Genomic DNA, 26,280 nt, shown 5'->3' with positions numbered 1-26,280 from the left:
TCACTCGCAGCAGAATATCGAACTTCTGACCTGATCTTAACCGTGGACTTTATGCGGCTGGTCCAGTTGAGTCATTGGTGAATAGCGACCCCATGGATGTTGATGGTATGGAATGAGACAACAAGAGCTACACAATAAGATTTGTCATGGAAAAATACTGGCCCTAGCCTAACCTAGGAGGAACACTGTACAAAAATATCTTGCGTTGTTCTGTTTTTAGGGTGCATTCGCTGACTACGTCTATCCAATTCCAGTTAAAAAGAAAGCAGAAATGTGGTTCCGAGATGGAGTATTTATACACAATACGGATGCGTCTCCTAATATTGTAAAATTTTATATGTGCGATGAAATTAATTTAGTCTTCAAAAATTAAATAATCCCTCATGACGAAGCCATGGCTTTATCCTTTAAACTGGAGCTCCGCCCTTCCCCACACCCCAAAAATCATCACTATGCTCTGAAGTAAGACCATGTTTCCACACCTCTGCATAGTTTTTCGTTCAGCAATGGACCTTAGCAATTTGTACCTCCACACAGCTTTCCCCATACCCCCACAACCACACCCAAAATACGGTAAATAGCAGGGTACGAGCCAAGGCTAAGAAACAAAATATCATGGGCATGATCGTCCAGCCACACTGCTCCGGAAAAGCAGCTCACCGCGGCGTGACCGGTGAAAGCCGGGTGAACCCGCTCCCGGGATCCACCCGGCTCGCAACTCCACGCAAGATTCAACGCAGTCTTGGGTGGCGTTGCACAGGGAATCCCGCCCACAATGGGCAGGATCAGTTTTTGGCAAATCTGCATATTAGAGAGAGGCAGTTAGCCTTACTCTAATGTACAGATTCCTGAGGTACTGAAGGCTTTGGGATTCAATCCCTTCGCCTGTGGGACCTCGGGCGAGCACCGTTTGGTACTGATGCCCACAAACGGGGACCAGACGGAATGCCACTCGTGGGGTCTCCAAGGGATCGGAGACCTCCATGTGCATGCCCTTTTGGCAGGTGGTGCCCTGGCACTGCTGGTTCCCCTGGCAGCGCAAGCCTGGAAACCTAGCAGTGCCACCTGGGTGCCAGCCTGGTGGTGCCCAGGTGGCACTGCCAGCTGTCAGGGGCACATCATGGGTCCCATTTTTTAAAACCCACGTGATTGAGTCAGGTTTGCCCATCGTGGTGTTGAGGGGTGCGGGGGACCCTCCCATGTTGTGTTCGGGCTGGGGAAGACCTCGGAGACCCGGTCTCTCGCTACAAGGGGAGTCAAACGGAGTTCCCCGTTGTAAAAAAACTGGACGGCGTGCGGCCTAGGCCGCGCGCTCCCAGTTTAGGCCCCTTATTCAATGTGAGTCCCGATGAATAGCCATGCGTTTCTTGGCACTGCGAGTGCTGGGAAACACGCGGCTAAGCGCGCTCGCTCGGGGACTTGGTTCCCTTTTTGGAAAACATGGTTTGGATAAACGGTGCCAATGGCAGAGAGGCCATCACAGTGAGATAAAACAGAAAATCAATTCATCTAAAAATATAAAACACACTGTAAAAATGGGGGGTTCTTCAGAAATTACTGATAATTCGCAGAGAAATAAAAATCTTGTGCCTTGGAACAACGGGGTTTTTTTCTCATGAAATTTACAGCTGCGAATCTTCATGTCCAATAATAAGATTATAATGTTCTGACAGAACTTGTTCTGTAACAAATATACAAGCGAGATGAGTGAGGAAGTGGAATATATTCAGTATTGGCTGCAACAGGATTAATAATGAAATAGTTTTATTGTGTAGAAACAGCAATGCTGGATCTAGGAATGTTCTGAATACATCAGGAGTCTAAGACTTCACTTTATATTTTCATATCTATTATATAAAATGATTTTTAAAATTGGATGAAGGCTTCAAACTGACTGAAGCCATGATAGGCTGTGACTCACATTAAAGGAAGTTTTGCTGTTCAAAACAGGAGTAACCTCGCTATCTATAAAAAGGCATGAAAGCCCCTGTGACTACAGAGATCAAATCCGCAGGACTTGTACCAAGGTCCTTTACATTTCCCAGATCATGCCCCTGACCAACGCAGACGATCACGTGCAAGGATAAAAGGACTCGTAAACTGCTTTTGAATGTACTGCCACATGACACCCCCTCAAGCTGCTGGAACCTGTAATATTGCTTTGCGGATCTGAAGAAAGGCGGACTGTCATTTTCAATCTAGTAGGCAGCAGAAAAAGGGCACAGTCGAGGTATTTTATTGATACTTGTGTCCCCACCTACACTGTTTTCTACTGGAATAACTGAACTTCCGTACCAGCACCTACAAGACTAATTCATCTCTACGTGCCTCCCCCAAGCTGTTCACCATTGGACTTTTGATTCTGGACACATGTGGAATAATAATTTATATTTTATCTGTGGTCTTTGCCCTGTACATCCTTCTTTCCTTTATGTGTCTTTTAGTGTATGAATGTATTGGGGGCTATGTAGCAACACCAATCCTCCTCAGTGTTTTGTGTGTGTGTAAAAATAAACTAACCCTTTTAGTTCACCCTTCCTCAAGTTTGCTGTGGGGTTATTAATAGAGAATCGGATCACGTCAAAACTGAGGGGTTGGGGAAAAATAGACCACTTATAAAAGGGAGAAATCAAAAAACAAAAAAATACCTTTCTGCTACTTGCAAACAGGTGGCAAGAGGAGAAATCAGGGCTGTTTCAATTAAAACCTAATCCTGTCCGTAACACGCAACACTATTGTCCAATTTTCCCCAATCATACATACTAAATTTATCCAGTAGATGGGGATGACCCAAACTTAGAACACCCAAACTATGGCCATTTTGTTTACAAATTCATTGTTGCCTGGATGAGCTGTGTATGTTGGAAATGCTTAACTAGCAATTCCATTCCAACCACCAGAAGTGTTTAAATTCACTGTTTTGGCTTTGCATCAGCACAGGGATTCTGGTCCGCAAGTTCCCACCCACCTGCACCTGCCGATTTTTGCCAAGTGTGCAATAATAAATACCACCATGTTGATATGCGTATTGGATTCTAATGACCTTGGTTCCACCAAATTGAAGGCATGCTACTGCAAACTATATATACTAATAACTTGTACCTTGAAGTTCTGTATAATGAAGGATTAGTAGGGATCTTGTGGTTAAGGATCCTCTCGGGGGTAATGACCACAATATGTGCAGCACGGTAGCACAAGTGGATAGCACTGTGGCTTCACAGCGCCAGGGTCCCAGATTCGATTCCCCGCTGGGTCACATGCGGAGTCTGCACGTACTCTCTGCACGAGAGTAGATAGAGGGGAACCTATAGATATAGTATATTTAGATTTCCAAAAGTCATTTGACAAGGTGTCACGTAGGAGGCTGGTGCATAAAGTAAAAGCCCATGGATTTGGAGGAAGTGTGTTAGCATGGATTGAAAACTGACTGTCACATGGAAAACAGAGAGTTGGATTAAATGGGTCCTTTTCAGAGTCGAAAGATATAACTAGTGGAGTACCGCAGGGATCAGTTCTTGGCCCACACGTGTTCACTATTTACATTAATAACCTGGAGGGACGAACAGAATGTCAGGTTTCCAAATTTGCTGCTGATATGAAAATAGGTGGAAGGGCATGTTGTGATGCGGATATTGTGATTCTGCAAGGGATATCGATAGATTGGGTGACTGGGCGCAAACCTGGCAAATGGAGGTTAATATGGGGAAGTGTGAGGTCATGCACGTCAGTTGGAGGAATCAAAAGGCAGATTATTAACTAAATGGAGAGACTGCAGGTGAGTGAAGTACAGAAGGATCTAGGTGTTCTATTGCATGAATTACAAAGAGCTAACAGATCCAACAAGTAGTTAAAAAGACAAATGGCATTTAATACAAAGGAGTTGGAGTTTAAAAATAGAGAGGTTTTGTTGCAATTATACTGGGTGTTCGCAAGGCCTCACCTGGAATACTGCGTACAGTTTTGGTCCCCTCACCTAAAAAAGGATATAGTAACATTGGAGGCAGTCCAAAGGAGCTCAGCAGGCTAATTGCTGCATTGAGAGGGTTGTCCTACCAAGAGAGACTAAATAGTCTGGGTCTATGTTCCTTGGAGTTTAGAAGAGTGATAGGTGACCTTATTCAAACATCTCAGATCCTGAGGGGGCTTGACAGGGTAGATGGAGAGATATTTTCACTAGTGGGAGAATCTCGAACAAGGGGACATAGCTAAAGATAAAGTGCCTTTAAAACTGAGGTGTGGTGAATCTCTGGAATTATCTGCCCCGGCAGGTGGCGGCTGGGGCGTAAGTATTTAAAGTGGAAGTGAATAAATATTTGATAGATCGAGGAATAGAGAGCTACGGGGAAATGGCACAGAAAAGGAGTTGAGGCCGGCATGGATCAGCCATGATCGCATTGAATAGCGGGGCAGGCTTGAGGGACCTGATGGCCAATCCTGCTTCTATTTCTTTGATTAAAAATGCTTATTTATAGATTGCGATAATCCCATTTTCAATTGCATTAATAAAATTGTACCAGGTTACCACTCAAACATTTCAAGGAATATTTCTAATACAAAAATGATGTTATAAAATGCTGCCCAATTCAGCTAGTTCCTGGAAGATCTTGGGTTTAGCGCTCTGCAAATGAGCTCGAGTGGAAACTTGGGCAAAAACAAAATCGCTTCAGAAAACTAGTGCAACATTTTGCACAATTTGGTTGCAATAAGCAACCTAGGCACACAGCAGAAACTCAACCAAGATAATTCTTTGAGGTACATACTTACTTTTACATCTGTTGAATTCTACTCAAATCCACTGCTTACCGACCTGTCACCTGGATTATTACACTTTAAGTACCATAACTTGCCACTGCACCCAATTTGGTCTCATCAACTAATTTAAACATCTTGCATAGTGTTATATCCTCCAAGTAATTCCTAAAATTTATAAATAACAATAACTCAATGCTAATCTCCGTGGAACTCTATTGTCAGCAGGTTTTCATGTTGAAAGTTATCCACACACCATCACGTCTATACTTTCCAACCATCCACCTAGTTTAATGCTTTACTATTATCTTCGGCACTCATGTTGTGAATTAGCTGATTAGCTAGTTATTTGGGGGCAAGGTCAAAAATCTACCTGAAATCCAGCTAATTAACATCCACTGTCTTACCCCCATCAATCAGATCTGTAGACACTTCAGAAAAATCCAGCCAGTGGTTAAACACGATTGTCTCCCTTCTGAATGTATGCTAGCGCTCTCCAATCAGGTCCTGTTCTTCCAAATGGTTGTTCCAAAACACTATGTAAATGTATAATGATACACAACATACCTCCACTGCGGGCACAATGTCAATGCCAACTGCTAGAAATTCATCAAACTTCAAAAATGGATTAAAGCAGCTTCCAACATCCAGTAGTCGGATTTTTCCTGAAAAACATATTAACCTGGAAAAGAAAGCAGAGAAGGTCAAATGATGAAAGACATTAGGTTTCCAGATCATAATTTTGTAGCATGCATCAAGTCAGACAAAAGAACAGATCAATGGGCCATCACATAGTTTAGACGTAAAATCTGTTCATAGAAATGTTCGGCCTCAGCTCTACAAGCTTCAGAAGGTCTTGGGTTTCGACAGAGGAGGTTTGGCTGTTTGTCTGCGAAGCTAGACATTGCCAACTGGCTAACTAAAATAAAACAAAAAATGCTGCGAATACTCAGAAGGTCAGGCAGAATCTGTGGAGAGTTTCAATTCCGTGACCTTCCATCAGGACTCAGGTCATTAAAAAAAAAAAAATTTAGAGTACCCAATTCATTTTTCCCAATTAAGGGGCAGTGTAGCGTGGCCAATCCACCTACCCTGCACATCTTTAGGTTGTGGGGACGGAACCCACGCCAACACGGGGAGAATGTGCAAACTCCACACGGACAGTGACCCAAAGCCGGGATCGAACCTGGGACCTCAACGCTGTGAGGCAGGAGTGCTAACCCACTGCGCCACCGTGCTGCCCCGGACTTGGGACATTGACCTGAAATGCTCACTTTGCTTCTAACTCTGCAGATGCTGCCTGAATTGCTGATTATTCCCAGCAGTTTTGGTTTTCACTTCTGATTTCCAGCATCCATCGTATTTTGCTTTTATACAATTGGTTAATTTTCTGACTGCATCACGTTGTACAAAACGGGATGTCTGGTGAGGACAATCTCAAGCAAGGGACACTGGTTATCAACCCGATATGGAACCCTAGTTTAATTTTAGCCCTTTCAAGCTAATAGGATGATAACGAAACACAGCACTTCCATCGTCACTTCAACTAACAATTTGAATTTAATTTGATTTGTCACGTGTACCGAGGTACAGTGAAAAGTTTCGCTTTGCATGCAGTCCAGACAGATCACTCCATACATGAAAAAAACATAGGACTTTCATAAATACACAATGTAAATACATAGACTCGGGCATCGGGTGAAGCATGCGGAGTGTAGTGCTACTCAGTAGAGAAGATGTGTGAAGCGATCAGTTCGGTCCTTAAGAGGATTATTCAGGAGTCTGGTAACAGCAGGGAAGAAGTGATTTTTGAACCCATTAGTGTGTGTTCTCAGGTTTTTGTATCTCCTTCCCGAAGTTGGAAGAATAAATAATCCGGGTGGGAGGGGTCTTTGATTATGCTGCCCGCTTTCCCAAGGCAGCGGGAGATGTAGACAGAATCAGTGGATGGGAAGAGGTTTTGGGTGATGGACTGGGCTGTTTCACAACTTTCTGCATTTTCTTACAGTCATAGGCCGAACAGTTGCCATACCAGGCTGTGATGCAACCAGGTAGGATGTTTCTATGGTGCATTTGTAAAAGTTGGTAAGAGTCAATGTGTACATGCCAAATTTCCCTAGTTTCCTGAGGAAGTATAGGCGCTGTTGTGCTTTCTTGGTCGTAGCGTCAACATGAATGGACCAGGACTGATTGCTGGTGACGTGCACACAGATGAATTTGAAGCTGTTAACCATCTCTCCACCTCGGCACCATTGATGCAGACAGGGGTGCCCATGATGCTTCACTTCCTGAAGTCAATGACCAGCTCCTTAGCTTTGCTGATGTTGAGGGAGAGATTGTTGTTGTTACATCACTCCACTAGGTTCTCTGTCTCCCTCCTGTATTTTGACTCATCGCTGTCGAGATCCGACCCTCTACGGTCGTGTCATCAGAAAACCTGGAGCCAAATTTTGCCACACAGTCGTGTGTATATAGGGAGTATAGTAGGGGACTACGTATGCAGCCTTTAACACAGCATAAGGCGGGGATTGACTTGGTCTGTGTAGCTCAGCATAAACATTTACAGAGTGACTGGGACAGGCAAAGATACACATAACAAAAGCTTTGCTGAAAAGCCCCCACTAGAATTTAACCAACTATTCCCTTGCATGCAACACAGAGGGGAAAATTGAATGGCATCCACCATATCAAGACCCTTCAGAATATTAAATGTTCCCTCGTCCCAGCAGTCAGTCCTGCGAATCCTTGTTGCACTCCTCGGGCAGTCGTGTCCATTCGGCAGACTGCACACTCCAGGACCTATGCAACTTCAGGTCTCCCAACAGATTTGTCAAACATTCTTTTTCCTTGATAAATCCAAGTCGACACTGCTCAATTATATTATGATTCTCTGTGTTACCACATCCCTCGTAATAGATTCCAGAATTTTCCCTACGATTGATTTCAACCTAATTGGCCTATAATACCGTTTTTTTCTCCTTTCTTCAATCGTGTTATATTTACTACCTTCCAATGCGAACTGTCCTAGAACCTAGGGAATTCTAGAAGACGAAAATCAATGCATCCACTATCTCCGTAGCTACCCCTTTTAAACCACTGGGACGTTGGCCAACAGATCTAGGGAATCCATAGAATCCCTACAGTGCAGTAGGAGGCCATTCGGCCCATCAAGTTTGCACCGACCCTCCAAAAGAGCATCCTGCCTAGGTCCACTCCCTCACCCGATCCCCATCATCTCAGCACATCTTTGGACTATGGGAGATTTGACCTGCTATTCTATTTCTTCAAAAATAATATCCTCAAGTGTTCATTTTCACTAAAGCCTTATTTCAAGTATGTTTCTGTGTCGTCCACCAGCAAGACAGGTACATTGTTTAATGGCTTGCCGTTTCTTCATTTCCCCCTATTTTTCATCTCAACCTCTAAGGGATATAAGTTTACTATCGCTAATCGCTCTCGTTTTATGCACACGTAGAAGGTTTACAACCTGTTTTTATAGCTACTGATGACATTTAAAATAAATCTTTGAAATGAGAACTGGTGTTGAAAGGAGGCTGAATTCAAGTCAACTGGAACCTATCTGTCTAAAATATGTGTTGGCAAAGTAGACAAAGAAAATAATGAAACAAAAATTTTGTGGAAAAGCTGAAGCCATCAAACCTTTGAAATGTGTTGGAAAACACCGAAAATAGAGGCAGCACGGTGGCACAGTGGCTAACACTGCTGCCTCACGGTGCCGAGGTCCCAGGTTCAATCCCGGCTCTGGGTCACTGTCCGTGTGGCGTTTGTACATTTTCCCTGTGTTTGCATGGGTTTCGCCCCCACAACCCAAAGATGTGCAGGTTAGGTGGACTGGCGACGCTAAATTGCCCCTTAATTGGAAATAATTAATTGGGCACTCTAAATTTTAAAAAACACTGAAAATTATTTTACAGCAAAAAGTAGGGATTTTTCTTTTCCTGTTTCCAAAGCCAAATTTGTTGTCATTGTCACCAGTGGGAAAAACATTAAACCACTGGTCCTAGCAGCTTTTTAATGAAAGCAAAACCCCCTTACAGAGCTCTATTTATGATTAATTATTGTAGTGAATGTAAAAATCATTCCAACCTGATCCCAAGATGTGCAAGTGCCAGTACAGTTAGAACTACCAATACTAATTATGTAAGCTCCGTCTTATTTGACAAAAAGCAATGAAATAAAGATGGTATAAATTAATTAATGTCAGTATTCAAGATTGTGAATATTAAAACCATTTTCTGAGCAACATGTAAAATAAAGTAGTAACGTCAATCTATTATGGAATTGATTAGAACGGTTTTGGCAAGTTCCACGGCGAAAATGATTGACAAAACAATTATGCTGTTTAAAGATTTTGGATAACTGGTTAAACTCTTGCTTCGAATCCAGTAAATCAAATGTTGATGCACAATCGGTGTGCTTTGGTCTTGTGCTACTTTATCCATGCAGAAGAACCTCAGGTGCATTTGTTTTCTGCAGATGAAAAACTGAAATGCTTTATTGCAGTACTTTGTGTCAAAATGGCAAGCCACCCTGTTAGTTTATGGAGTCAATTGATACTATATGTATTGTGCAGGGGGAGGAACCTTTTTCTAATCATGGGCCACTCACACAGACAAAATCAGTCGCAGCCACACGCACATAAAAAAACCAAAGTAATAAAAGAGAGAATACAGAAATGTTCAACTCACCCTCTGCTTTAATGCAATGGCTGAGTTTGTGTTGAGTAGCACAGCCTCTGTGTCTCAATCACAACACTCCTGAATTCAGCTCAACATTTTGCTTGCTTTCCTTTCCCATTTTCTCTCTCTCGCTTCCGAAACCAGCCCAGAATTAGTGACTCAACAATCCAAGGCTCTGGCCAACTCCCAGTCAGAGGTTTCACCTGGGCCTGGAGCCTAGGCCTCTTCCTCAGTTTGCAGGACTGAGCCCCTGTCCTGGGGCACCAATGGAACTTGGGGGTGATGGAGCCGGGTATACAGGTATCCTGCTCCCTTGCTCCGGGTTACCCGCTCTGCACCACCCAATTGGCAGTTAGAATCTTCCCGTCGCTGCCCTGTGCTCCGGCTTTTGGGTCTCAGGCCTCACTCTCTCCCACAGCCTGGGCCTCTGGTGACTGCAGCTGAGGCATCACGACATGCGCAGTGGCTGGCCCTGAGTGCAGCATGTGGGGGGGAGGGGGGGGGGGGGGGGAGAGGGGGACCAGATTTTAAAATCTCCCTGCAGATCAAAAAATAAAGCGCAATGGGTGGACTAGGGGTTCCCCACCCCCGAGTTGGAGTATACAAATATTACATCCGCATTCTCCTCATCGTTCATTCCATGATAAATTCTTAGATCCAATCTATAACAGAAGTGCCCTTCATCAGCTTCTTATGCTTTAACTAGGCTCTGTGCAATATCACCACCTCATTAGGATGTAATTACATTACGGGAACTTTACATTGACAGTTTCAATTAGAAATATAAAAGTAGGAATTTATTACAGGAATATAAAAAGGGTAGATTGTATGGTGCTAAAACAGAGAGCAAACTGTATTTGTGCACTTTAGTCCAATTATTCCAAGCCTTCGAACCCCGTTTCAACTGACGATGATAGATTTGTAGAATGGTTACAGCGCAGGGGGTGGCCCATCACATGTGTGCGCAAGAGCAACTGACCCAGTCCCACTCCCCTACCGCTCCACCATAGCCCTGCAAAGGTCTACTCTTCAGAAAACAATCCAATTCTCCTTGAATCTCCAGAATTGAATCCGCCTCCACCACAATCCCAGGCAGCACATTTCAAATTTGTGTCCTGTCCTTCCTGATCCTCCCACCCATATGAACGGATTCCACCCGTCCATCTAGATTATCTCTGTTAAATCTCCTTTCAACGTTCTCTTGGAGGAGGAGCCTTGGCTTGTCAAATCTATTTGCATAAATGAAATTTCCCAACCCTGGTACAATTATTTTCGATTTTTTTTCTGCACCCTTGCTAATGTCTACTCCCATCCTCAGTTAGCTACAATAACAACCAATGTAACAATCAGTCAAGCTCGGAACATAGCTCATTTATGCTTGCTAGAAGTGCCATGCATTCGTGTGCAGGGCTCGTTCTACCTTACATACAAACATACGAATTAGGATGATGATTAGGCCATTCAGCCCCTCAAACTTGCTCTGCCATTCAATAGAGGCTTTCCACAGTAACTTCATTGAAGCCTACTCAGGTCATGGCTTATCTAGCTGTCTTCAACTCCACTTATTGCCTACCCCCGGTAGTTTCTGGACTAACAAGGGAGTCAAAGGTTATCTACCTCTGACTCTGTGGGAGAGAGTTCCAAACATTACCGACCTTCAGGAGAAAACATTTCGTCTCATCCCCATCTTAAAGGTATTTTTAAACTGCGACCCCTGGTTCTATTCTCTCTCTCATCCTTTCTGCTTCCACCCTGATAAGTCCCCTCAGAATCTTATAGATTTTCAATTAGATATTAATTCTCAACATTCTAAACTCCAGCCTGCCCAACTTTTCCCTGTAAGACCAACAGCCCCCACCCACCACCATCCCAGATATCAAGGGAACTTTCTCTGAATGGTTTATTTCTTAAATAAGAAGACAAACACTGGATGCAGTATTCCATGCCTTATACAACTATAGCAAAACATCTAATTGAATGGTGGGACCACCTCCAGGGGCTGACTGCCCTACTTCATTTCCCATATTCCTCATTGTAAAAAATTGGCAAGTTCTTCTTTTACAAAAAAGTGGAAAACTGGTAAAATGTAGGTGGTATAGTAGTTTGGTGACTAAAAGAGCCAATTTATTAAAGGGCAGAAGAGCTTTAAATTAGATCTATTAACATGGAATCATTAGGAATAGCATTTACAATCAGCAGGAAAGACTCAGATTGCAAGCTCAATGAGACATATGGTTGTTAATTTTTAAAAATAAAATTGGTGTACTTTTGTAAATCAAAATTAATGACCCCTGAGAGAGACTAAGATCTCGCCCTGTATATTTTCATAAAATATATATTATCATGGCTAATTTTGAAAATTAAAAAAATGGCTGCAGCGATGTCTATGGCCTTGAACAAAAAAAGCCATCTGACAGTTTTGCAGAAATGTATGCCTCGGTTTCTCTGAAGAGACACTATCGACCCCCTGTGGGTTGCAGAGGCCAAATTCAAAGATAACTATACAAAGGCCATCGGCATTTCACAAGCCAGGCATGGCCAACTAGAGCCCACTCATCTGCTAGGACCCCACAATGTTCCTTTCAAGAATTTGTGGTTGGAACATTGAACAATCTCCTGGACCCAGACAAAAGGATGCACACCCTTTGTTGGAACACTGAACAATCTCCTGAGGGATGCACACCCTTTGTTGGAACACTGAACAATCTCCTGAGGGATGCACACCCTTTGTCAAAGCGAAAGTGGGGAGGTGGGAGTCATATGGTATAAATCTCTATCTGGTGGAACCAGTAACAATGACTTGCCGTATTACGGAGCTCATTCTGCCATTATAACATCTACACGTAGGAGCACAGGAAAGAGGTGCTGCTCAGATTGAATACACGGCCCTGTCTAAATTGTTTCCTCTGGAACCTCTGTGTCATCACCTACAAGACGATTCATCTCTGCTTGCCCATTTCCTCCTGTGATTCACTGGAAAATAGGGAGCACGGTAGCATAGTAGTTAGCACAATTGCTTCACAGCTGCAGGGTCCCAGGTTCGATTCCCGGCTTGGATCACTGTCTGTGCGGAGTCTGCACGTTCTCCCCGTGTGTGCGTGGGTTTCCTCCGGGTGCTCCTGTTTCCTCCCACAGTCCAAAGATGTGCGGGTTAGATGGATTGGCCATGTTAAATTGCCCAGTGTCCAAAATTGCCTTTAGTGTTGGGTGGGGTTACTGGGTTATGGGGATACGGTGGAGGTGTGGGCTTGGCAGTGCGCTCTTTCCAAGAGCCGGTGCAGACTTGATGGGCCGAATGGCCTCCCTTCTGCACTGTAAATTCTATGATATATCATCGGTTTTTAGACTGCTGGGCTCAGTGTAGGAATACTTCTTTGGTTTTTGAACCTGGACTTTGGACACAGGTGAAACAGTAATTCTTTTCTCGGTGGCCCTCGTCCTTTCAATCTTTCTTTCTCTTTTACTGTATGAGTGAAAAGGAGGCAACTTTGCTACCCTATTGAGTGTGTACAAATAAAGTAACCTTTTGATTTCATTCTATCTTGAGCTTGCTATGAGCTTATTACGAGAAACTGGATCGCACCAAAGCAGAGGAGTTGGGCAATGTGCCACTGTTTATAAAGGGGGGAGTAAATCAAAACACCTTTTTATTTACGGACTGGTGGTGAGAGAGGAAATCAGTGCAGTATAAGATAATCCCTCTCCTGTCCGTAACACCACTAATTCTATTGAGACACCAATAAACCGAATTAGGAGACTTGGTGGGTGTGTTAATTACCGTTAATTGCTGATCAAATACCACCAGAAAAACAGGTGAAAAACAGATGGGCAGCACGGTAGCATTGTGGATAGCACAATTGCTTCACAGCTCCATGGTCCCAGGTTTGATTCTGGCGTGGGTCTCTGTCTGTGCGGAGTCTGTACATCCTCCCCGTGTGTGCGTGGGTTTCCTCCGGGTGCTCCGGTTTCCTCCCAGTCCAAAGATGTGGTTAGGTGGATTGGCCATGATAAATTGCCCTTAGTGTCCAAAATTGCCCTTAGTGTTGGGTGGGGTTACTGGGTTGTGGGGATAGGGTGGAGGTGTTGGCCTTGGGTAGAGTGCTCTTTCCTAGAGCCGGTGCAGACTCGATGGGCCGAATGGCCTCCTTCTGCACTGTAAATTCTATGAAATAACTACTTTACTTTAAAATTGCTGAAAAAGAGAGACATGCTGTTGAAGTTTTGTCTTGCACTCATCAGAGCTGAAGCATGAATGCCAAATTCTACAAGTTGCAAGTCGGCTCTGATTGGTCAGGGCATTGCCACAGAGAATGCGTTCCCTGATGTATTTGCCACGGCAACATCTTGACCAGAGTCAGCTTGTCTACCACACTTTTCTCATTCAGTATAAATTTTCGCACTCCTTGAAATTTGGCATTCTTGCATCTGCCCTGATGAGTTTAAGATGAAAAGCTTTGACAACATGTCTCTTTTCTCAAGAATACTTAACCACCAACTGATTACCTTAAAATTTGGTATTACAGTACAATGAAGCTTATTGTATCTTAATTACTTAATTAAAGATATCAGATCCTAAGTGGACTTGATAGGGTGGATGCCAAGAGGATGTTTACTTTTGTGGGAAAGACTAGAACCAGGACGGAGAAGAGAAAAAATAATTTCACTCAGAAGCATTTAGTCTGTGACAATCTCTTCCCCACAAAGCAGTCGAAGGTGGGTCATTTAATTTATTCAAGGTGGAGTTAATGGATTTTTGACAGACAAGGGAGCCAGGCGTTATGAGGGGCAGACAGGAAAGTGAAGTTGAGACCACAGCCAGATCAATCTTTTTAAATGGCAAAATAGGCTTGAAGGACCAAATGGTCTGACCTGACATCTTTTCATCGTACCATAGAATTACTACAGTGCAGGAGGAGGCTATTCGGCCCATCGAGTCTACCCCCTAGAGTATTCTTCCCGGGGTCTACTTCCTCCACCCCCAACCCCCATTCCCATAAACCCAACCTAACCTGCACATCCCTTGAATTCAAGGGGTAATTTAGCATGGCCAATCCCCCAAATCCTTCACATCTTCTGACTGGGAGAAACCGGTGCACCTGATGGAAATCAACGCCGACACGGGGGGAAAATGCAAACTCCACACAGTCACCCAAGGTCGGAATCGAACCCGGGTCACTTGTGTTGTGAGGCAGCAGTGTTAACCACTGTGCCGTTCTCCCCGTGTCTGAGTGGGTTTCCTCTGGGTGCTCCGGTTTCCTCCCACAGTCCAGACGTGCAGGTTAGGTGGATTGGCCATGATAAATTGCCCTTAGTGACCAAAAAGGTTAGGAGTGGTTATTGGGTTACGAGGATAAGGTGGAAGTGAGTGCTTCAGTGGGTCGGTGCAGACTCGATGGGCTGAATGGCCTCCTTCTGCACTATATGTTCTATGTCCCTATGTTCCGAATCCTTTCCTTTGCACAGACATGAATTTTCCAATAGCACATATTCTTTGTTTACAATAATTCCATGTAGCTACGATTCTTTGCCACAGCTACATGCCATTCTGGGTGAAAGTACTATGCTGCTCCTGCTGTAGTTTCATTCCTTCTCTAAATGAAGTATGCATTTCTGATGCACAATGTTTAAAGCGTTTTGGAAGATAACTATGTATCAAGTTGCAAAGCTTTGAATCTTGCTTTCTTAAAGTAATAACAATCTGCTTCTAAACCAAGCAATTACATTATGGAGACGAATAAAAATTGCAGTGAAGTTAAGTCCAGTTTTATAAATTCTGAACAAACTAGTACATTTCCAAGTTGACAGCAAGAATGCACTGCGCAGTGAATGGATGGAAAATCAGCGTCAACTTTAAGCTACTCGCAACATCAATGAGCCTGAAAAACAAGATAATTACCTTCCTGCGAAATATGTTCGCAAGGGAACAAGCCGATACAAAAAAAATTGGATAATTATAGCCAGCTACAAACTACAGTATGTGACAAAGTTGTGGAAACAGCCATCACTGAAGAGCAACACTACTTATTAGTCCTTTATTTGACATGCTAGATTAATTGAATAGTACATTTCAATCTCTCATATTTCATCAGTAATTATAGCAAACAGGTGCATGTAAATTTTAATATATCACACGTGTACCACACAGCGCAACAAGCGAGAAAATTGTGTTTCAGACTAATTAACAGAATAAACGGAAGAAAGACGAGCCTCAAGGAGCAAAATTAACCTATTGCTCTCACTAGATTAATTATATTTTCCAATGACGATCTGTTTTAGTAAAGTAAATATCCCTTTGTCGGCCCAGAATCAAGCTAGTAAAGCAGTACTCCCTCTGAAGGTAATGACAGAATTGTCAACATTTTAAAAGTGCCCGAATTTTTGACAATGCTATTATTCAGATGGATATTTCAGAATGTTTTCAATTGAAACAAGCATGTAGTTTTTTTTTTGTTCTACCTCCTTTAGCAACTACAACATTTTCATTAATCATGCAATGCTGTTATTGAACACAAATGAAACACCACAGCTTAATTTTTTTTTTTTTGTGAATGTGTGCTTGGCCACTGAGCCTTTCAAGGCTATACTAAGTAACTAATATTTGTATTAACCTCGGTGAGTTGTCACAGTGCATTTTGTAGATGGTACACACAACTGCCAGTGTGTCAGTGGTGGAGAAACAAATGTTGAAAGTGGTGGATGGATGCCAATAAAGCAGGTTGCTTTGTTCTGGATAGTGCTGACTTTTGATGTATTGCTGCAACTGCATTCAGCCAGGCAAGGAGAGAGCATGCCACTTGTATTCGTGAAATGTCAAATTTCTCAGTTATGATATTTTAAAAATCCAGATTTATAATATATATTAAGTTTGCTCGTGATATTGCAGTCTCTACCTCAATTCCATTTATGTGTTCCCTTACTTGTAATCTCTAAAATTGTGAAGGACAATCAACTGGTTTTAGGTTTATTTCAAAGATTGTTGGCAATACTGTTTCAGGATGTCAGCTATCCCGTATAGCTGACATAGGAATGAAATCATCAGGAAAGATAAAATCCAAGAGGTCTTTGTGGGCGCTTCCTTCAAGATTAGTGGTTTGCACTATTACTTTGCACTGAACCACAAAATCTGGATCAATAAATAGTCTCACAGTGGTGCTTAGCTTGACATGACTTATCATTGTTAGTTTTATATACACAAACAAATGATCTTGCATGGATACAAATTTATCGTCCCAAAGCATTTCCCAGCAAATTGTCATGTTTCTGAAACGAAGTCGCACTTGTTACAGCGGCAAGTTTGACAGTGAACTTGTGCCAAGTCCCACAAACAGAAATACAGTTTAGTACAACAAAAAATATTTACATTATGCCTGTAATGGATCATTACCAAACAGAAAATGGTGCTGCACCTCATTTACCAGTCCATGCTGACCTTTTCAACGCACCTACTGCCTGATCTCATCCCCGGCAGTCCATATGGTGCAACCACACTGAGAAAGATATATACCAGCCGACATCCTTTGGATCAAGGAGTGGGAAACATGGGAAGTCATGTCGAATGGCAGGCTTTGAATTTCCACGTCGATAGTGGTCCTTGCTGAACAGGTTCCGCAGTGTCCAAGGCCCAACCTCCACCACTGGGGCCTCAGTACAAACCCTTCATGCACTTGCGGACCAACACAAACACTGCACAATACCAAGCAGTGTCCCCATTACATCTAAGCTAGCAAACGAGGAGGCCAAAGCTTGGTTCGGGGGATTAATATCACTAATACATTTTTAAAAATCAAACTAAATTCGGCCACTAGCCACATGAGGTTATAATGCGACAGGTGACCAAAAACTTGGTTAAACCGTAACTTTTAAGGTGCATCTTAAAAGGACAAAAGAGAGGTAGGGAGGTTTAGGGAGGGAATTCCAAAGCTGAGGGGATAGACACCCGAGAGCATGCCAGCCAATGGTGGAGAAAAGAACACAATTGCAGGAGCACTAAAGTCTCAGGGGACTGACTAGGTTATCTTGAACAGGTTTGTTTCGAATCACTAGCTTTCGGAGCACTGCTCCTTCCTCAGGTGAATGAAGAGGTGGGTTCCAGAAACATATATATATATATATATATATATATATATTATATATAGCGACCAAGTCAAAGATGCAAGACGATACTTTGAATGAGAGTCTTTGCAGGTAATTAAGTCTACAGGTCCAGGCGGAGCAACTGGTTCACTCCGCTCTCCAGTTGCTCCGTCTGGACCTGTAGACTTAATTACCCGCAAAGACTCGCATTCAAAGTATCGTCTTGCATCTTTGACTTTGTCTATATATACGTTTCGGGAACCCACCTCTTCATTCACCGGAGGAATGGGCAGTGCTCCGAAAGCTAGTGATTCGAAACAAACCTGTTGGACTTTAATTTGGTGTTGTAAGACTTCTTACTGTGCTCACCCCAGTCCAATGCCGGCATCTCCACATCATAGGTTATGGTGCCAAGGAGTGCGAGGAGGAACTACTTCTAAAATATGCAATTTGAATGCAATCATGTCTCACTTCTTTCCGGTGGATATTTAGTGGAGGGAAATGGAATTACTTAAAGTAATTATTCTGTCCGGGCGCCATCCAGAGTGAAATAGTTACAAACGGTCTGGCTACATTTCTTCGAAGACACAAAAATACCTCAATTGCTCTCTGCCAGGCTTGCCACAGAACTGTACTTGCTGAGTGTGCTGTTGGTGCATATTTCCAACTATCTGCTTCATGTGTGAAATGAATGAAAATCGCTTATTGTCACGAGTAGGCTTCAATGAAGTTACTGTGAAAAGCCCCTAGTCGCCACATTCCGGCTCCTGTTCGGGGAGGCTGGTACGGGAATTGAACCGTGCTGCTGGCCTGCCTTGGTCTGCTTTCAAAGCCAGCGATTTAGCCCAGTGCTGAACCAGCCCCAGTGTTCAGATTCATCGGAAAATATCAACATAAGAAAACTGGAATAGAGATCACTGAGCCCATCAGGCTTAGAGGCACAGTAGTCCTATTTCAGGTCTGCACGTTCAACTGGTTCCGGAGGCAAATATTTAAATATATCCCTGTGGGAATCCATGCAACTGTCATGCTTGGGTCATTTAGAATTCAGTAATTTCTTTCTAAATTCAAAGCACCAGGTCAATCACCAACTTTCTTTATAAACAAACAAAATTATCTGTCACAAAATATCCGTATGGAGTTTGTACATTATCCCCGTGTCTGCGTGGGTCTCAACCCCACAACCCAAAAGATGCACAGGACAGGTGGATTGGCCTCGTTAAATTGCCCCTTAATTGAAAAAAAAAAAACCAGAATAACATTTTGAGATGTGTACATTTAGTGTTTAACAGATGAAAAATTTAACAGATATTTGGTGGCGAATTGAAAAACATCTGGGGGGGGTGATTCTCCGAGCCCCACACCGGGCCGGAAAATCTCCACAACCGCGCCCCGACACCGGCGCTCAATTCTCTGAGGTGCAGAGAATCGGCGCCATTTGCGCCGGCAGGTTTGGCGCGGCGCCAGCATCGGTGGGGCCGCCGATTCTCCGGCCCGGATGGGCCGAGCAGTCGTGCCGATACGACAGGGTTCCGCCGGCGCCGCTCACCCCTGGTCGCTGCCGGCAGGAACTCTGCGCGAACGGTCGGGGAACGGTCTTGGGAGGGGGGGCTCCTTCACCGGGGGGGGGGGGGCCCTCCGATGGGGTCTGGCCCGTGATCGGGGCCCACCGATCGGCGGGCCGGCCTCTTCCCCCCCCACGGGCCTACTTTCTGCCGCAGCCGGCCCCTGAACACCTCCATGTTGAGCCGGGGCCGGCGCGCTAAAGAAGTCCACCACGCATGCGCAAATTGGCACGGCCCAACAACGCATGCGCGGGTTGGCGAGGCGGAAAGAAGGCTGGAGTGGCGTGAACCGCTCCAGCGCCGTGCTGGCCCCCTGTGGGGGGTCGTACCTGGGCCCGGTTCGCGCCGTCGTGAAACGCGATGCCGTTCACGACGGCGCGAACACTTGGACTCCATATTGGAGAATCGCCCCCCTAATATGCAATAGATCAGTGCCACTAATTTATTATGGTTGAATAGGTCAAATTGTGTTTTCATTACAGGGCATTATAAGAATGCTAGTGATCCTTTCAGTCTGATGTCGAGAACTTTGTGCATTATTTACACAGAATGTGTAAATAGTGCTATTAATGGTATTAAAGTTAGCTGAACTATGTATGTAATTTTGTCTCTTTCTTTCCTTTTGAGAAATGCAGAGTACAGAGGGAGACAGCAGGAGAAAATCAGCTGGGGGAATTACCAGTGTGCAGACATCCCCGAGCAGGACGCTGCCAGATGTGAAAAGGGGTTGTGATATTTGGAATAGGGTACCAGACTCTGATACAAGTCCCTAAGATTGAAATAACTCAACTGTGGCATTTTTGTTCTCGTTAAGGTGAGGGAGGTCAGCATGGGAATGTAGAACAGTTTTACCTTTTGCATCATTTATTTAACATCCCTACATCAGAACTCAAGTGTTCCATACCTACGCCAATCTGGCTACTTTATGACATTTGGTTTTAAAAATGGGCAAAGTTCTGACATGCCTGATTAGCCATGACTCTCATACCAGAGGAATTTCTAGCCTTCAGAAAGGCAGCAGGACCACATTATCTTTAAAGAGGTGCGAGTGCCCACTGCGACTGCCGAAAATCAAATTCCAATTAAATGCACCAACTCCCTTCACGCTTCTAAGGCAGAGCTCTGGCCAACGGATAAGCTATGTCTGTAAAGGGCAAAAGGATCGAGACTCCTCTTTTAAACCTCTTAAGGTTCTGGACCTGGAAAAAATACATCCTTTGTCCAAAGCCCAGGAGGTGGTGGGAAGCAGGTCATATGACTCCCTTCCCCCCACGCTACTGGTACCTGTGTGTGAATCTATGGAATTCGTTGCTCAGTGAAGCAGTAGAGGCTCCTGCATTAAGATGTTTTTAAGATAAAGATAGAGTTTTTTTGAAGAATAAAGGGATTAAGGGTTATGGTGTTCGGGCCAGAAAGTGGAGCTGAGTCCACAAAAGATCAGCCATGATCTCATTGAATGGTGGATAAGGCTCGAGGGGCCAGATGGCCTACTCCTGCTCCTAGTTCTTATGTAACTGAACCCAGGTCATCGACTATTTTACCACCCGATAGGTAAAAGCAGAAAGAACTCTGTCCAGATAAATGGTCTGGCCCTCATCTGCATGATGGAACATCGGAATTTCTGTATCAGTGCCTATCAGGCTAATTAATATCTACATGCCTTCTTCCACCATGGACGCCCTTGCTGCTGGGAAGATGGATCACCCTGTGACCGGTTCAGCCCGTTAACCTCAGGAGGAATACACCGTTCAACTTTTGATTCTGAACTCTTGACTCAAGTGAAACCATAACTCTTACCTTTATTGTTATCTTGCCCTGTACCCCTTTCTTTCCTTTTTCCCTTTGATTATATGAGTGCAAAAGGGCAGATGTGTTGATACCACTTCCTGCTTTTTGTGAGTGTAAAATGAACCAATCTTATTTTACCCAATCTATTTTTAAATTAAGGGGCAATTTAGCATGGCCCATCGACCTACTCTGCATATCTTTGGGTTGTGGGGGTGAGACCCACGCAGCCATGAGGAGAATGTGCAAACTCTACACGGACAGTGGCCCGGAGCCGGGATCCAACCCGGGTATGTGCAGGTGAGGGGAGGCATGGGAGAGACGAGTAAAGGCAGAAGAATCAATGGAGGGGTGGCTGGGGAAGGTTGGTGCGATTTGAGTAAGTCATGTTGGCTGGGTTTGTGTCCGGGGGGGGGGGGGGGGGCTTTGTTGGTTATATTGTTGTGTTTTTTGTTGAACTCTGATGTTGAAAATTGTTAAAATTATAAATGCCTCAATAAAATATTTTCTAAAAAAAAAATCATTATTATTTACCGAGAGGTAGAATTAAACTTGGAAATGACAGCTCACCTTAAATCAAAAGCAATAATAAACAATAATTGCATCCATCACAGTTAAAGTTTCACATGCACCACAGATAACTGAAGCAATGCCAGATGCCTGTACAAAAAAATAGATGTGTCAGTAACTCTCACATTGCTGGAAAGCTGATGCATTACATGTAGTGATTGCTTGGCACTGTCAACAAGTTTAAATAATACATTTCCTAATATAAGTCAGAGGGGAAGATATCAACATCATTTGAACATACTGAACAGGCTGAGTTGCATTCACAGAGCTCAAAACAACATACCGACTCAACAATGTATGCTTTATTTTTCTCACCTAACCGTAGCTTTTTCTCTCTCTCGCTCTCCCTCTCCTTACTTCACAGTACATTTAATTTAAAAATACATATCAGTCATAATTTATTTTGGCAATTCAGATCAAAAGCAATGAACCTAGACTTGCACACAGCCGTCAGTACAGTACACAGACCAACTTTACACCAACAGTACACGCCTCGTCCTTCAGAGCTGCACTGAATTGACTAGCTCTGGAAACCACTAATAAAATGCGAGCTGGCTACTGCAGGCTGTCCTTGCACTAATAATAATCAATTTCAGATTGGAGATTGCACTACATTGACAGTTTTTATATTTCCAGTGCACACCTTCCCAGTTAAACAACTCAGTGAATGAACATTTATAAACCAAACATCCTAAAAAAGATGATTCCACAAAGCAGCTCAATTTTATTAGCTGCGAGGCGTGCCAATGATGTAAAATGCTGGTGCTTTGTTCTCACATATAAAAGAAACAAGAAATTGCCAACATTTATTTTAGCCACTAAATTATAAAAACTATAATTTTACCACCTTGACCAAGACATCCAGAGACAAGTATCAATAGTTTTTATTAGCAACAATGAAGCTTATTTAAAGCATTTAAATATGTTTTTTTAAATTCATTTTTTGTTCTTACAGGATGTGGGCCATGCTGGTTAGGTCAGCATTTATTGCACATCCCTAGTTGCCCTTCAGAAGGTAGTGGTAAGTTGCCTTCTTGAACTGCTGCAGTCTGAGGCGTAGGTACACCTACTGTGCTGTTAGAGAGGGAGTTCCAGGATTTTGACCCAGGTGAAGGGATGGCGATATATTTCCAAGTCAGGGTGGTGGGTGACTTAGTGGGGACTTCCAGCTGGTGGGTTTCCCAGGTACATGCTGCTCTTGTCCTTGCAGGTTTGGAAAGTGCTGTCTAAGGAATCATGGCAAGTTCCACCAGTGTACGTTGTAGATGGTACTCACGGTTGCCACTGTTTGTCAGTGGTGGAGGGATTGAATATGTGTGGAAGGAGGAGCAATCAAGCGGGCTACTTTGTCCTGAATGGTGTTGAGGTTTTGGAGTGTTGTAGGAGATGCACTCATCCAGGCAAGGTGGAGTATTCCTTTACACTCCTGACTTGTGCCTTGCAGGCTTTTTTTTTGGGGGGGGGGGGGGGGGGAGAGAAAAAGAGGGTCAGGAGGAGAGTTATTTACTGTGGGGTTCCTAGCTTTTGACCCGCTCTGGTAGCCACGGTATTAATATGGCTAGTCCAGTTCAGTTTCTGATCAACGGTAATCCCCAGGATGTTGACTGTTGGGGATTCAGCAATGGTAATGCCGTTGAATGTCAAGGTGTGATGGTTAGATCCTCTCTGGTAGGAGATGGTCATTGCCTGGCACTTGTGTGGCACAAATGCCACTTATCAGCCCAAACCTGGAGATTCCAGGCCTTGCTGCATTTGGACATGAACTGATTCATTATCTGAGGAGTCGCAAATGGTGCTGAACACTGTGCAGTCATCTGTCAACATCCCTACTTCTGGCCTTTTGAACTTGACAATTGCATTCTTGGTCCAACATCAATGCCACTTTCAATGAAGCAGGAGCTTTTCTTTTCTTCAGAAAAGGCTACGAAAGCTGCATCAAAATAGTTTGCAATTCCGGGCAAGTAGTTTCACTGCAACGGCACTTTTGTATCAATAGTGCAACAGGCGATAAAATAAAAAAATTATAATCTCACAGGGATTCAAAGATTTTTGAACTGGAACATTGTCATCACTTCTAAATTTGTCTAGGCAATATAATGTGAAATTATGATAACATCCTTCATTTCTAGGTATATGGTTTGATTCCAAGGCCACAGAGGCAGTGACTGGTGACAAGGCAATGCTGTCAGGGAGTTATTAATGCTAGTCAGCTTTTCCAATCAACACATCATTATTAATAAGTCACACATTACATAAAAGACAAGGTTATTCCTCCATATTTTATTAAACTAGTTTACTGAGCATTCCATGAGCACTTAAGCGCATTGATAGTGTTTGCCTTTGAGTGCTACAGCAAACAGTGAATGGATCTGAAACAGGTTTTGATAATGCTAGTCCAGAGCTTAAAATCTGCCAATTGGTTTTTAACCTGCAACACGTTACAGAAATATTGCACCATTTCAGCTGAATATTAAAGATTTTCTTCTCCAATAATTTTGATGAAAATTTAGACCTCATTTCCACGTTGGTTGAATCAGACTATCTACGCTTCGCACTGAACTGAAAATTAAAATCTCTTTAACATGTGAGGGAAATGATGGGAAAATCAAGGTTTATTTGCCAGTGCCTCTTTTGTTAATCCGGTTCATTTGCAGCTGCAGAGTCAAATCAAAAAAAGTGAATATTCTATTGAAAGTCAGACCTGCTATACTGAATTTAAATGGCATAAATATCAAATTATATGAATAAATAGTACAATGGAAGGTTTATTTTGTCAGAAAGTACTACCGTGACAGTTATTAGTGACTGTTGTTGTGGAAGATGAGCATTGGACCGCTTCCACCTCAGGAGTGAATCGAACTGCGGGATGGCACGATGAAGGTCTGTAAGGAAATTCTCGCACCCATCTGCAGATTCAAAGATCGCAGATGTAGCATCTACCCTTCAGAAATATGCACAGGATAGGAGGTTAGGGTTCATTTGATCAAAAAACCTTTTCTCATGGCTACTAATGAAAATGCGAGTGTGACTGGATCTAGAGGGGATCTCATGGCGACATCATCTATTTGGGAATACATGGTGTCATTAAATTTAGCAGTCTAATGTGCTCCCTTTCTTCATCTAGTTGATATATACGCTAATGGGGTAGCACGGTGGCACAGTGGTTAGCACTGCTGTCTCGCGGCGCCAAGGTCCCAGGTTCTATCCCGACTCTGGGTCACTGTCCGTGTGGAGTTTGCACATTCTCCCCGTGTATGTGTGGGTTTCGCCCTCACAACCCAAAGATGTGCAGGGTAGGTGGATTGGCCACTAAATTGCCCCTTAATTGTAAAAGATGAATTGGGTACTCTAAATTTATTTTAAAAAAGAAGAAAAAAAGATATATCCGCTAATGGCTTCTCCGCTTCTATTAACCCAGACAATACACATGTTGGGATCCACGGGCTATTAGATTGACCTCATCAGCAATCTTGTAAGTGGAGCCTAGCCATTTGCTCACATTGCAAGCATGATACAGAAATAGAGCACATCAACGCAGGGCAGTGGTTATCCTGATCAGATCGTTGCTTGTTGTGCATCCTGCCAACTCACAAAGGGGGCAAAGGTCACCACTTTCAGACACGAGACGTGCCCAGTCTATCTCAAATTACTCTGGAAAAGGCAAAGTATCCCATAAAATCTGAACAGGTTAAACAAACCACTTCATGTTGCGACACAAATGGTGTATCCCACTAATAGGATGCTGTTGTCAGTCCAAAAATAAGTTATGCCTACCACACAATTGAGCAACATCATGTATGTATTTCAGTGCCAGTGCAAAGTCAGAGATGTAGGGCTTACATCTCAATGATTGGATGATTAAATCAAATATGTTCCTCCACCTGTTTTGTAATGGGTAGAGAGTACAGACCATACTCAACCAGCCCAGGCTTGTAAAACCCAAGTAAAATGTCTTGTTAAATGTGATTCCTCAAATCGGACAGCACTTGCTGAACAATCCTGGCAGCACAGTGGCTAGCACTGTTGCTTCACAGCACCAGGGACCTGGGTTCAATTCCCAGCTTGGGTCACTGTCTGTGTGGAGTCTGCACGTTCTCCCCGTGGGTTCCCTCCGGATGCTCCGGTTTCCTACCACAAGTCCCGAAAGACGCGCGGTTAGGTGAATTGGACATCCTGAATTCTCCCTCTGTGTACCCAACAGGCGCCGGAGTGTGGCGGCGAGGGGATTTTCACAGTAACTTAAGCCTACTTGTGACACTAATAAAGTTCATTATGTATTAATAGCTACACTAATGACCGATTTAAGATTATCAGTCCAGCTTGCAACATGGTTCATTTACAGTTGCGAAAAGATATGTATTCACATGCAGGGACCTGCTCTCTGTAAATAAAAGGAATATTTTAAAGCCATGCACAGTTTCAAATTACCTGGAAGAATGGGGATCCTACAGTTCTCCATTGCTTTCTCCATGGCAAAACCTTGACCAGAATTGACTTACCAACCAGTCAGCATCTCTTTTCTCCTAAATATAAATTGTGATCGTTTGAAATTTGGCATTCATAGAAACAAATAAAATAGAAACATGAGGTCGTCATTTGGCCCTTCGAGCCTGCTCTGCCATTCATTCTGATCAAGTTCAATACTCTGATCCCGCCGTCTCCCCATATCCCTTGAGCCCCAACTAATTCCTTCTTGTAATAACACATGTCGTTCCCCAACTACTGTGGTAGCGAATTCTTTAAACACACGCCTCACACACACACACACCTCACACACACACACACTCGCCTCACACACACACACGCGCCTCACACACACACACGCGCCTCACACACAC

The 26,280-nt window shown here is 43.5% G+C and overlaps 1 protein-coding gene across 2 annotated transcripts in view; it reads right to left on the bottom strand.

Moving 5' to 3' along the window:
* Window positions 1-26,280, bottom strand: part of samtor (S-adenosylmethionine sensor upstream of mTORC1) — a 154,630-nt gene that overhangs the window by 20,791 nt on the left and 107,559 nt on the right. For both annotated transcript variants that reach the window (XM_072485287.1, XM_072485288.1), the window contains exon 4: window positions 5,317-5,431. In XM_072485287.1, the coding sequence (XP_072341388.1) occupies window positions 5,317-5,431 (115 nt within the window). The remainder of the gene's footprint in view (window positions 1-5,316; window positions 5,432-26,280) is intronic.

The sequence above is a fragment of the Scyliorhinus torazame genome, chromosome 19 (assembly GCF_047496885.1).
Source record: "Scyliorhinus torazame isolate Kashiwa2021f chromosome 19, sScyTor2.1, whole genome shotgun sequence".
NCBI classification, from domain to species: domain Eukaryota; kingdom Metazoa; phylum Chordata; class Chondrichthyes; order Carcharhiniformes; family Scyliorhinidae; genus Scyliorhinus; species Scyliorhinus torazame.
The sequence above is the reverse complement of the archived record's forward strand: the minus strand, read 5'-3'. Positions and strand labels throughout refer to the sequence as shown.